Raw genomic sequence first — 13,564 nt, forward strand, 5'->3', positions numbered from 1 at the left:
TCATGCATGTATGCACATAATTGGTAGTGGTGCCATTTTAATTCTTTTTAAAATGTATTTATTTAGGCTTCTAAGGTTGTATTACTCCTAAATTGCTTTTAATTCAATAAGGTGAATACACACACACACACACAGACTTTCGCCTGTGATGCTCTCAGCTGCATACAAAACTGTGTCTGCTCTTTCATCTTCCCATATTCCTCCTGCAGGCCTTAGCTTACACGCATGCTCAGAAGCTTTTCCTAGCTCCAGAGTGCGAATTAGGTTCTCTTCTTGTTTGCTAATTCAACACTGCTTGTCACTGTCTTTACACTCCTCCTACAGTATTCTGATTGTTTACTTAGCTGTGTCTCACTCCCCTGTCAGAACTCTTGAACACAGGAACCATAGGTCATAGGGAATGACAGCCCGGTGCCTAGCACTTGGTAGATATTTAGTATATAGTTATTGACTGAAAGTAGCAGAGAGGGATAAGCTCAGACACGCAATACAATAGCTATAAGAGTCCAAAACAAAAATTGAGTGGAATTTGCTTAGATATAATGATCTAAGCAGAAAACATGAGTTGCCTTTGTTATCAGACAGAGCAGTCTGTGCAGGACTTTAAGGTCACCCTGGGATGGCGCTGGCTAAGAGCCAGAAAGGGGCATCACTAGCTGCTCTTCCGGAGACAATTAGGTTGGCAGGGCCTGGAAGAAGGGCTGAAGATGAGAAAGGTACACTAACCTATAATGTGTAGTCATAGTTGGAATAGTTGCTATGAGTTAGATTTCATGGAAGAAGCCACACTGGAGAATACATTCTTCTGCCTGGGAGCAGATACCAGGCTTTACTCATCACTGAGGTGGCCTGGACTTGGGAGCCAGGTATTCTTACTGTTGCTGGGCATGGGGGTTGCAGGATGCACAGGCTGAGGAGGAAATCAAGCAAGAGATGAACACACTGCAGCAAAAGCTGAATGAGCAGCAGAGCGTGCTTCAGCGGATTGCTGCCCCCAACATGAAGGCCATGGAAAAGCTGGAAAGTGTCCGAGACAAGTTCCAAGAAACCTCAGATGGTAAATTTTGCATTTCTCCCTGGGCTTTAGATGAAGGCAGAAGACTGAAGGGATGACAAGGGCATGCTGAATTGTGTTTGTCCAGCTCCTGGCCTAGACTATGAAGTGGCCAACTCATTGGATACAGATCCTTGTAGGACCCTCTTCAGGCATTCTTCCATCTGTGGGTTGTCACTGCTTGAATTGTCATTTGCAGGTCATTCTTGTATGGTTTTCAACCCTGGTAGAGCCCAGGGCACTGAGGGATCATCATCTGTTCTTCCTTCTGGCAGAGTTTGAGGCAGCACGAAAGCGAGCAAAGAAGGCCAAGCAGGCATTTGAACAGATTAAGAAGGAGCGCTTTGACCGATTCAATGCTTGCTTTGAATCTGTGGCTACCAACATTGATGAAATCTATAAGGCTCTGTCCCGTAACAGCAGTGCCCAGGTAGGCTAGAGCCCCATATCAACCAGCCTCTACCATCCTCCCTCAGTTGCCTTTTCCTCTAGTCTTGCCATCATCATGCCCATCTACACTCACATCCAGATCCCAACTCTGTTTGCCGCCTTCTAGGCTTTCCTGGGCCCTGAGAATCCTGAAGAACCCTACTTGGATGGCATCAACTACAATTGTGTAGCTCCTGGCAAACGTTTCCGGCCTATGGACAATTTGTCAGGGGGTGAGAAGACAGTGGCTGCTCTGGCCCTGCTTTTTGCCATCCATAGGTAAGGTCCTGCCCCCACAAGGCAGTTGGTAGAAAGACAGGAACTGAGGTAACCAAAGGCTCTGGGGTCCAAGGATGTACAGAGATCTGCAAAGATGAAGGTATTGTGATATCTGGATTGCATCCTGTTTCTCTCTCTGCTATAGTACATCTGGCCTTGGTTTTTCTGGACCTGTCTTGCCTATTTACTCTCATTCACTCAGCCTATCCTTGCTAGCTCCTACATGTATTTAGTTCTGCTTTCAAGCTTTTGCTCAAATGGTTGCTGATACTCTTTCTGTGCATGTCTAGCTTGACCTTCCACCTTTTAATACCTCCTCATTCTCCTCTTAAGCCCTGTTTGACCTCTGACATACCCTTACCTCCCCCTCCTAAACCCTAGCATTACTTGCGCTTGACTCCTACAACTTAGTGCTTGATTATACAGCATCATTTGTGAGCGTTTCTTGAGTGCTGCTCTGTATCAGACCCTCTTGAGAGATTGGGGACAGATGAGTCAGACATGGCCTCTGTCCTGGAGGAGCATACAGACTAATGGAAGCCAGACACATAAACAGACAATGTGCTAATAAGTATTATAACTGGGTGAGTGTGGGTGGTATGCATACACAGAGGAGGAGCACCCAACACAGTCTGGGGGAGGGTATGGGAGGGCAAGGGAAGGGTTTTAAGGGTAAATGATAGGTAGGAGGATAAAGCATGAAAGAAGTTTGCCAGGGAACCCAGCAGATCTTCTAGGCTGTGCATGTGTGGAGGCAAGAAGGGTGGGTCAAAGTATGGTTTGTGCTGGGATAAGTAGACCTCTGGACAGCTTGTTTCTTAAGGCCAGAACCAAGGATATTTGTCTCCCCCAGGAAACTTTAATTTTAAGGCCTGGCTTTTTTTAGTTTCTGATGAATTGGCAGAGAAGTTGGGCTCTGGGGCCATCCTACCCTGTCTTGCCACTCTCCTCAGTATCAGCTCACCTTCTGCTTCCCTCCAGCTACAAGCCAGCCCCTTTCTTCGTCTTGGATGAGATCGATGCTGCCTTGGATAATACCAATATTGGCAAGGTGGGTGCAAGAAAAGTGAGGCCCTCACATCAGGGTTGTTTCAGAAAGTAGTTCCTGATGATGCCCTAGCCATTCCTGGTCCCTATTCTATGTGCCCAGGAGGCTGGGCCTAGGGTCATCCATGCTTTAATAATCTGTAGCCTTCTCTGGTGCCCCCCCCATTACATACTAGTTGTGAGTTAAAAATGTGAATGTTATGTCTTGAGCCCTGTGACCCCTCCCACAGGTGGCAAATTACATCAAGGAGCAGTCAACTTGCAACTTCCAGGCCATTGTCATCTCTCTCAAAGAGGAATTCTATACCAAGGCTGAGAGCCTCATTGGAGTGTATCCTGAGGTAGGGTGGGTTTCTGAATGACTCCCCAGGGCAGCAAGACAGAACTGCAATGGGGTTGGGGGAAGGGTGAGGAAGTAGAGGGTATTGGGTCCTGAGAAGCCATCTAGGCTTATTGGATCCGTGCCCTGAAGGCATAGCCAGCCTGTTCTGGCAGAGGTGGCCAGACAGGGGAGAAAGGGGAAAGTGCAGGTGCAGGCAGGGTGAGAAGGCACATGGGACAGAGCACTTCCTCTCATATCCAGTGCAAGCCCATTCCTGGGCTTTGGGTAGACGTGTAGAGATAAGGGTTTACAGCCCCTAATCTTTAGGCTCTGGACTTCTCTTAATTCTCTCCTTATAATTTCTTCTGCTATTTTTCTCTCCTCTGTCAGCAAGGGGACTGTGTGATCAGCAAAGTCCTGACCTTCGACCTTACCAAGTACCCAGATGCCAACCCCAACCCAAATGAACAGTAGCAGTAGTTCTGCTCTCCTGGCCTATCTGTATCCCTGAACTGCCCCTCTCTTAGTTTCTAGATATTTGACTCCCAGCCTTCCCCTCTCTCCTGGCTATGTTTTGTTGAACTCATGAAATTTAGGCACTGCTATCAAGCATGAAGAGGAATAGAAAGGTGATGATAAGCCAAGAGCGTAAATGCCTCCTGGCCTCTGGAAGGAGGTATTGACCTAAGCTGAATAGGGTCACTTACCCATCCCCTCTCCTGAATCTCATCCCATAAAATGAATTCCTTGAGCCCCATGCCCCCATATATATGATTATGTGTGTTGTATGTGTGTTCACCTATGTGCATGTAGTTATGTTTGCAAAATAAAAGGTACTGGAGACCTGTTTTAGAAGGAGCCTAGGCTGAATTTATTCCAAGAGAGCATAAGATGACAGCACCCCAGGTATGGGGGAAAGTGCGCAGGACCTTAGAGGACTTGTAGGCCACCACTAAGCTGCCTTCATTCTCTCTTTCATGTACTCACTTGTGTATTCCTCAGACACATAATGAACACCCTCTGTTTGTCCTATTCTGTGCTTAAAATACTGAGTTGAATCAGACACCATCTCTTACCTTCCTGGTAAAGAAGTGCAGTAGGTTCATAAATAACTGTAGTTAGCCAAATGTCATAAGTAATTTGAGAAGAAGATTATAACTTCCATGCTTTGTGGAAAAGGTCACATTTGAACCAAGCCTTGAAAAATGGGTAAAATTTAGGCACTGGGAGTAGAAGGTTGGCTCTGGGGAGAGACAGTTACTGGTTTGGTACTACTTTTTAATCCCAAACTCATTGTTGAGCAAATCATTTATTTTTCTGTGCCTCAGTTTTCTCATCTGTAAAGTGGAGCTAAAAATTACATGCCTAGGGCCAGGCATGGTGGCACATGCCTTTAATCCCAGCACTCGGGAGGCAGAGGCAGGTGAATCTCTATGAGTTCAAGGGCAGCCTGGTCTACATAGTGAGTTCCAGGACAGCTGGGGCTACAGGGAGACCCTGTCTCAAAAAGACCAAAAAAAAAAAAAAAAATACGTGCCTCATAGAATTTAAGGATGTCATACTTTCACTGGAGACCTTTTCCTTGGGTGGAGCATCACTATACACCAGCCCCTCTAAATACAGGCCCTATTATTCCTGGACCTGCAAGGGATTCTGCCCCTTACTGTGAGGGACAGAAGGAACCTCCATACCTTGGAGATGCTGAGTGCTTTGGTTACCAGGTTCCAGGGCATTAATATGATTTATCTGATAAGTGGAGAGCCTGAGGAAGGCAGTATCTTCAGTCTGTGTAATAGCTGGATTCCTGGGCCCCAATCTAGGTTGTCAGGAACTAGGAAGAGTAGTAGCCTAGGCCACATGTCAGCCCAATATGAAAATTCCTTTTGGGAACTAACCTTGTTAGCTACAATGCCTGTGCTGAGACAGTAACCCTGCAGTGGGTTCAGCCTTTGCTCATTCACATAGCACATCACACTTGTTTTATCCGAAATCTCGGGAGGCAGAGGCAGGAAGATATCTGGGAATTCAAAGCCAGACTGGTCTACAGATAAATTCCAGTCCAGTCAAAGCTATACAGTGAGACTCTCTCAAAAACAAAGTTAAATCACACTGGGCATTCTGGCACATACCTTTAACTCCAACACTTGGGAAGCCGAGTCAGAAGGATTGAAAGGCTACTGTGATAAGCACCAAGACCTGTCTCAAGGGGAATAAAAAGGTTAAATCAGGCTGGATGGTGCTTGTAGTGTGTGAGGTGCTGGGCTTGATTCCTGGCACCACCTAGAAAAAGTTCTAATTACACAAGTAATGCATGGATGCATTCTCTTTTTAAGAAATTACTTCATGAGCCAACAAGATGACTCAGTGGGTAAAGGTACCTGCTATCAAGTCTAAAAATCTGACTTTGATCCCTAGGACCTATGTGGTTCAAGGAGAGAACCACCTTCCCACAAGTGCACATATGCCCCCATATACATACAAATATACACTCACAAAAGTAAAATGTATTTAAAGAAAAATATATCATTACAGATAAAGATAGCCTTGTTAGGGGCTGGAGAGATGGCTCAGTGGTTAAGAACACTGACTGTTTTTGCAGAAGACCCGGGTTCGAATCCCAGCACCCACATGGCAGCTAACAACTGTCCGTAACTCCAGTTCCTGGGGATCCAACAACCTCTTCTGACCTTTGCGGGTATTGGACAACACGGGTGCACTTACCTATGTCCAGGCAACACACACACATAAAAATAAAATATTAAAAAAGATAGCCTTGTTCTATTACCAACCACATTCCCCTCCTCTTCCTTCCCTATTTAAGTTCTGTTTGTTGTACTGCCAATCTAGACTTTAATATTTTACACTTATATTAAGTCACTAAAAGTGTTGTCTAATGCAAATGGTACTGAGTTGTACCAACTTGCTTTCATTGCTTAATGTTTTTGAGAGTTGTGCATGTTGGTATGTATAGATCAGTGCATCCTTCAAATACTGTGTAGATTGCCTTCATATCACGACCACATCTGACTTTCCCATTTCTCTGATGATGAACATTGACCAGTTTTTGCCATTATAAAATACTGCATGGCCAGGGAGGTGCTGAAGATGGCTCAGAGGTTAAGAGCACTGACAGTTCTTACAGAAGACCTGGGTTCAAGTCCCAGCACCCACATGGCGGCTAACAGCCAGCCACCTGTAACTCCAGTTCCAAGGGATCCAGTGCCCTGTTCTGCTCTCCGTGGGCATTGCACAACACGGGTGCACTTGCATATATGCACGCAATACATCCATACATAGAAAAACAAATACTGCATGGGAGCATCCCTATTCTGTGTGAAATTTGTCTCTGCGTGTCAAAGTTTGCTTTGTGTTGATTCCTAGAAGAGGAATTACAGAAGCCTAGGACTTTCTATATTTGTTTCTAATAGATAATTCTTTTCAAATTATATGTATTTTATTTTGTCTGCATGCATGTAAGGGCACCCATGTCATGCAGTGCCAATGGAGGTCCGAAGAAGGTGTCATTCCTTAGAACTGGTGTTAATGGATGCTTGTTAACATCATGTGGGTGCTGAGAACTGAACCCAGGTCTTCTGCAAGAACGAACAACCAGTGCTCTTGACCACTGAGCCATCTCTTCAGCCCCTCTAAAAAGTATTTCTAAACTGCCTTCCAGTACTGTTGAGTCAATATCTTTCTTGAGGTGATCTGAAGGTCTATCTATACACATTTTACTCTAATAGTAATATCATGAAGTCACGGGTTTGATGTGATAATTACTTGATTTTTCTAATACATATTAAAAGGCACAACTAAACAAGAGAAGTTTGTCTATGTTCAACCAAAGACACATACCATCATTTGGCAAATGCTGGCACAGTTCTATCCTAGCTGTAGAAACTTGAATTACTTCACTTATGAGCTCTGGGTTCCCTCATTTTATAAAAAAATAATAATAATTATAAAATTCCTACCTTGCAGCAGTGACTGGAAAATAATGTTAAATATGTTTGAAGCAATTTGGTTGACGTGTCTATGTCACCCCAGCTTTGTTTTAGACTCACTTTTAAATACATGTGTATGTGGGGGTCTGTGCACATGTGAGGGCAATGCCCACAAATGCCAGAGGCATCAGCAACCCTGGAGCTGGAGTTACACTTGATTTTGAGCCACACAATATGGGTACTGAGAATTAAGCTCAGGTCCAATATAAGAGAAGTATATGCTCTTAACTGTTGATCCATCTATCCCACCCCCAGCACCCCAAGCTTCTTAAAGGTAGCAGTTGCTGGGGCTGGAGAGATGGCTCACTGACTGCTTTTGCAGAGGATCCGGGTTCGATTCTCAGCACCCACATGGCGGCTATGAACCGTCCTTAACTCCAGTTCCAGGGGAATCCGAAGCCCTCTTCTGACCTCCACGGCATTGCACGGCATGGGTACGCTTACATACATGCAGACAATACATTCATACACATAAAATAAAAATAATAAGTAAAATATTTTTTAAAAGGTAGCAATTGCTATTCTCTCTGCCTTAAAGGTGACAAAACTGGTAAGCCCAAAAGGTTAAATGACTCAGATAACACAAAGATTGAACCCAGGTCTTCCAATTCATTCCACTGCATTTTCCATTATTTTCTGTTTTTTAAAGATCAAAGCCATATATATATGAAGGGCTTATGATGAAAAGCAGCACCCTGCTGCACCCCCACATCCAAAAGATATGGAGCTCTTTAAAAATAAATTGCTCTCTGGCTTCTTCCATGCCGAACAGGGATGCAGGGTGAGGCAATTGGAGTACCCCTTATGGGAGGTGTTGGAGGGGAGGGAGGGGCCATGTCAAGTTTAAATAAATAAATTGCTCTGAGCCAGGTGTGATGGCTTACACCTTTGATCCCAGCACTCGGGAGGCAGAGGCAGGTGGAGCTCTGTGAGTTCAAGGCCAGCCTGGTCTACATAGTGAGTTAAGGCCGGCCTGGTCTACATAGTGATTTCCAGGCCAGCAGGGGCAACAGGGAGACTGTCTCAAATAGCTCTGGGGCTGGAGGATGGCTCAGTGGTTAAGAGCGCTGACTGTTCTGTTCTTGCAGAAGACCCAGGTTCAAATCCCAGGACCCACACGGTGCACGACATGGATGCACTTACATGCAGGCATAACACGCATTAAAATAATTAAAAAATAAATTTTTCTGGTCCCACCTCTGGAAATATGATTCAGTAGGTGTGGATAATAACCTAGATAACTAACCCCTTATGGGATAGAAAGGATTACATGAGCCAGGTATGGTGATGCATGCCATTAGTCCCAGCACTCAGGAGGCAGAGGCAGAGGCAGGTGGATCTCTGTCAGTTCGAGGCCAGCATGGTCTACATAGTTCCAGGCCAGCTGGTGCTACAGGGAGACCCTGTCTCAAAAAGACCAAAAAAAGAGAAAGGATCACATGAGATTCCTTGGACTATGGCTCTGGCAACACGGGAACACAGGTGCTTCAAAGGAGTGTCAAAGACTTAAATCCTTGGGCTCCAGGGAGGTGAGATTCCAGTGGTTTCGAGACAGAGCTTAGACTTCTACTTAGATCTCCTTGATTCTTCCTCCTTGCTCTAGTGTGTTCCACGTCATTGCGAGGCAATGTATCAGTGAAGGCTATGCTTGCAGGTGGATACCACAGTGTTGGATCCAAGTAGAATCCCTGTGTGTTGTTAGGAAAAGCTAGGTTTGACTCCCTTTATATTTGGTCCAAGACCTTGATCTAAAGAATTGAGTACTCCACAGTAGTTGGACACTTCATTCTGGAAATCTTTTTGGTTTTTTTTTTTTCTGACAGGTTCTGTCTAGTCACAGCCCACCTAGAAGTCACGATGTGAACCAGAGTGGCCTTGATCTCAGAGTTCCACCTGCCTCTGCCTCTGGAGGGCTGGGATTAAAGGTGCATGACACTATGCCAGGCATTCATTATGAGTCAAATCTTTATCCTACCTTTGCATAGTTCACTGTCTAGTTGGGAGCCAATTCATAACACCAGCCATTAAGCATAGAAAGGACGTCTAATAGAGATTCAAGAAAGGCATTTTCCAGCCCATGGGGTAATACCTGAACTGAGACTTGTGAGACTGGTAGGAATTCGCTAATTGAAGTAGTAGGAAACTCCAGGCAGTAGCAGTGCTATGCACAAAGACTTGGAAGCCAAAAAACAAAGCAATTAAGGAACACTGAAGCATAAAGATTGCTGGGAGAGGGAAGAGCAGCAAGAGAAATTGAGGTAGTCAGGGACCAAATGAAGAGTTTTAAGTGCCTGGCTAGAGTTTGGACTCAGGAGACATTGTAGTTCCTATACTTACTACACAGGAAATGGACCATTTACAGACTCCAGCCTCTAAACATTCCATTTCAGCAAGTGGGGACAGCCCTCAGAACCTCAAGTGCTTGGTCATCAAATGACAGGTCTGCTGTAGATTTGGAGACCATAGCTTGAAGACTAGGGAGGAGGAGGAAGCGGGGAGGCTATAAAACCAGCTTAAAGCAAAGGATACTCCAGATCCAAAGACTTTAACCCATTTCTGACAGGTCAGTCCAGGTGGAAATGGATTGGGTTATATGTTGATGTTCCATGTACCTATGGCTGCAGTTTCCTGGTTAGCAAACATTTTACGCAAGTTTGCTTATTTTTCAAATATACCAGGCACAAGGGTCAGCCAGGGCTACATTGTGCGGCCCCATGTCAAACAACCCCCCCCCAAAAGCAGTGCCTGATAGAAAACAGGTATGTGTTAAGATTTCTGAATGCATGAATGAGTGTGTGTTAGTGAGGAAGAAGATGGAGATGGTGATTAGGAAATTTTAAGAGACAAGAATGTCCAGGTATAGTGGTACATGCGTTTAATTCTGGCACTTGGGAGGCAGAAGTGGGTGGATCTTTTGAGTTCCAGGTCAGCCTGGGCTGCATAGTGAGACCCTGTCAAAAGAAGGCTTTTGAAGTTGCATGCCTTTAATTCCAGCACTGGGGAGGCAGAGACAGGTGGATTTCTGTGAGATCCAGGTCAGCCTGGTCTATTCCAGGCCAGCTATGGCTACAGGGAGACCCTGTCTCAAAAAGACCAAAAAACAAGGGGAGGGGGGGAGGGGAGATGAAGAGGAGTTGGACAGCCATATTTCTACCCAGTTGTCTTTTCTCTCAATTTTCTCGAATCAGAATCCTCTTTTAGCTTCCTCAGCACTTGGAAATTCCCCCTGAAGTTAAACATTCATTATACTGCATAGTTCCTCCATACCCCAGTCACTGATTTATCTATCCAGTTCAATAAATTTTGGCTGAGCATCTCCTATGTGCATTGCAGCTCTTCTAAGCCAGACTCTAAATACCTCTTCCCACCAAGAAATGTTTTTGAGGACTTTCCCAGGTATGACATATATCCCTTATCCAGTAACATAAAGAGATGCCCAGTATGTCAAGCCTGTAGGAGAACTTAGAAACTGCCCAACTCCTAAGGCCCTTGGAAGGAAATTAACTTTCCAAAGGTCCCACTTCTAGGAAGAACTGGAGCCAGAACTGGAAACCTGATTCTCTTTCCACATCACTGTGGCCTTGATGTTGACCTGATTCATTGTATATCAGGATAAGTAAAGGTGGTTAAGCGAGAAGAAAGAATTAGGTTGAGCCTTGAAGGTTGATGTGTGGACAGGCCGAACAACAAACTTGCCATACTCACAGCCCCTTCTAAGGGGTTTCTTGGACATGTTGCCATGCTTTCTACCATGTGACTTCACAAGGCTGACCACAGATGACTCCATTGCTATAGTATCTGAATCAAGGTAGCCGATCTCTAGCCTGGTTGGGAGCCTGCTGAGTGGACTGACATAAGGATTCTACCTTGTGGAAATTCCACCTTATGCAGGTGGTATGTGCCTAATGGCAAATGTATGAAAGAGATATTTCAGGAAGGATAATTTGTGAGGTATTTAGAAGGAATTAGAATTCAGTGAGGCAAAAAACTAGACATTGAGAGCAAAGATCTGTAGAAATGATAAATCATGGGGCTGGAGAGATGGCTCGGCAGTTGAGAGCACTGGCTGCTCTTGCAGAGGACTCAGGTTCGGTTCCCAGCACTCACATGGTGGCTAACAACTGTCTGTAACTCCAGTTCTATAGGATCTGACACCCTCTTCTGGCCTCTGTGGGCACCAGGCACACATATGGTACACATAAATACACTCACACTCACATAAAAATAAATCTGAGGCTGGAGAGATGGCTCAGCAGTTAAGAGCACTGGCTGCTCTTGCAGAGGACCCAGGTTCAATTTCCATTACCCACGTGGTAGCTAACAACAGTCTGTAACTCCAGTTCCAGGGGATATGATGCCTTCTGTCCTCTGAGGACATTGCAAGGTACACTTACACACATGCAGGCAATACACTCATACCCATAAAATAAAAAATAATAAAATATTTTTAAAAAATAATTTTAAAACAAAATCTTTGAAAAAAGAAACCATGAGATACTTGTATCACAAGATCATTGGGCCACAGGATGCAGAAGCCATGAAGCAGGAGCCATGAGACAAAACTGCTTATGTAAGAGCCATGAAGCAGCAGAAGGCTGGGATACACAAGATCTGTGAGGCAGCAGAAGTCATGAGACTGCAAGAGCTCCAAAGGAGCGTGAGCTACATGGTACAAGTACCAGAACTGGGAGAGGCAGCATGAGTTAGAAGACAAAGAGGAGCCCACTGGAGAAGTTGTGGATTAACAGAAGCTCGAGTCCCAAGAGCCACCAAGTGGCATGAGTCAAATAGCCTAGAAGCTGTGAAGCAGCAAAAACCATGGGCTAGTGACAAGGGGAGCAGAAAGAAGTTAGTCAGTAGCAGTAGGAGGAGTATAAATACAGCCAGAAAGTAGTTGAGTCACCATTTTGGGAAGCACTAGAAAAAGGAGCAACAGACGCCTGCAACTGAGGGGGTGACAAGACAAGTCAGGCTCTAGAACTGCTTTGGAACATGAGCCATTTTCAAGCTTGCTCCATGAGGCTGCCTGTGTGGCTGTTTTCATTATTTTCCTGTGAATGCTTCAATAAATACCCATCACTAACCTCTGTGTCTTTTTCCTCTTATCTAAAACTGGAGTGCAGTTTATGTGTAAAGAAGGAGGTTCTTCCTGGTGGGTTTGATATGAGACAGAGAGATGGTAATCGCCTTTCATGCCCTCACTGGCACATGAACTCTTCACCCATTTACTTGTTGATTTATTTTTCTCATTCATCTAATTCATTTTTCACATTTCAGTCTATGCGTTAATATAAGCATTTGCTCATTTGTTCTTTCCCGTATTTACTCACATCAGTTTTCTATCTTTTCTGCATGTCAGGCCCTGTACTAGATTCTGAGTATAACATATACTCCCTGGCCTCCAGGAATTCACACTGTAATTAGCGGCTCCAGTAAATGCACTAAGTTTAGCAGATGATGTAACAGAAACCTAGAGGGGGCAAAGTGAGTGTATAGAGAGCACTGGATGGTTCTCCCTTAGGTGGAGGAATTACTCAAGAAAGACTTTAGAGGATGGTTTACTTCCACTGGATCTTGAAATAGCAGTTGGTTTACCATCTATGAAGGGAGTTGAGAACATGAGAAGCTGCCTAGCAGAGTTAAGAACATGGAAGAGCTCTGCTTCCCTGGGCCTGCACAACCCACAGGCCTCTCCAGGGTAAGTCCCGCCCTCCGGGCCTTGAATCCCCCAGCCTCATTCACCCTCCCATCTCCCCTGCCTGTCTCTCCTAGCCTGGGTCCTGTCCCATTCCTTGTCTTGGCGCCCCAGACCCCTGGGGAACCACCACTGCTTCCTGATCCTTTGCATCCAGACCAACTCAGTTCCTTCTCTGGTCCCCAGGGGCATTCTGGGCCTGGCCCCGCCGTCACCTCCCTCTGCTTCCCTGGACCTGCACAACCCTCCAGCCTCTTTCCTGGACCCTGGGCTGACCTTTCCTCTTGCTGATCCTTTGCATCCAGATCAACCCAGCTCCTCAGTGCAGTTCCCAGGAGCCCTTGGGTCTGCTTCCCACCCCCATCTTCCTTTGCATCTCTGAGTGGCACGGCCACCAGCTGCCCTAGACCAGCATCTTTCCTGGGCCCCGCTCCCAGGCCAGTCCAACCCCCAAATTCCTGAGGCCAAAATCGTTCCTGGAGGGATCCAGACCTTAGGAGAAAGCCTGAGAGCATCTGATCCTCATCTGACTTGGGCCTCTGTGGGAACTCCTGAAGACAAAAGCAATCCGGCCACTCAAATATAAAATCAAAAGAGAGAACTGAAAGCTTAGATGAATGAGCCTTTCATACCCTAAAGTAAACCACAAAGACACAAAAAGTTCACAAAAAGAAGCAGACCTAAACTTGAAGGCTTGAGTCTCACACAAGAATCAGAAACTACAAAAGAAATTC

At 45.3% G+C, this 13,564-nt stretch overlaps 1 protein-coding gene across 1 annotated transcript in view; it reads left to right on the forward strand.

Moving 5' to 3' along the window:
• Positions 1 to 3,989, forward strand: part of Smc1a (structural maintenance of chromosomes 1A) — a 42,955-nt gene extending 38,966 nt beyond the window's left edge. The window contains exons 20-25 of the mRNA XM_008849688.2: positions 901 to 1,057; positions 1,330 to 1,484; positions 1,611 to 1,762; positions 2,744 to 2,813; positions 3,040 to 3,150; positions 3,522 to 3,989. Coding sequence (XP_008847910.1) covers positions 901 to 1,057; positions 1,330 to 1,484; positions 1,611 to 1,762; positions 2,744 to 2,813; positions 3,040 to 3,150; positions 3,522 to 3,605 — 729 coding nt within the window. The 3' untranslated portion in view covers positions 3,606 to 3,989. The remainder of the gene's footprint in view (positions 1 to 900; positions 1,058 to 1,329; positions 1,485 to 1,610; positions 1,763 to 2,743; positions 2,814 to 3,039; positions 3,151 to 3,521) is intronic.
• The last annotated feature ends 9,575 nt before the right edge of the window (positions 3,990 to 13,564 follow it).

The sequence above is a fragment of the Nannospalax galili genome, unplaced genomic scaffold (assembly GCF_000622305.1).
Source record: "Nannospalax galili isolate Female #2095 unplaced genomic scaffold, S.galili_v1.0 scaffold225, whole genome shotgun sequence".
NCBI classification, from domain to species: Eukaryota; Metazoa; Chordata; class Mammalia; order Rodentia; family Spalacidae; genus Nannospalax; species Nannospalax galili.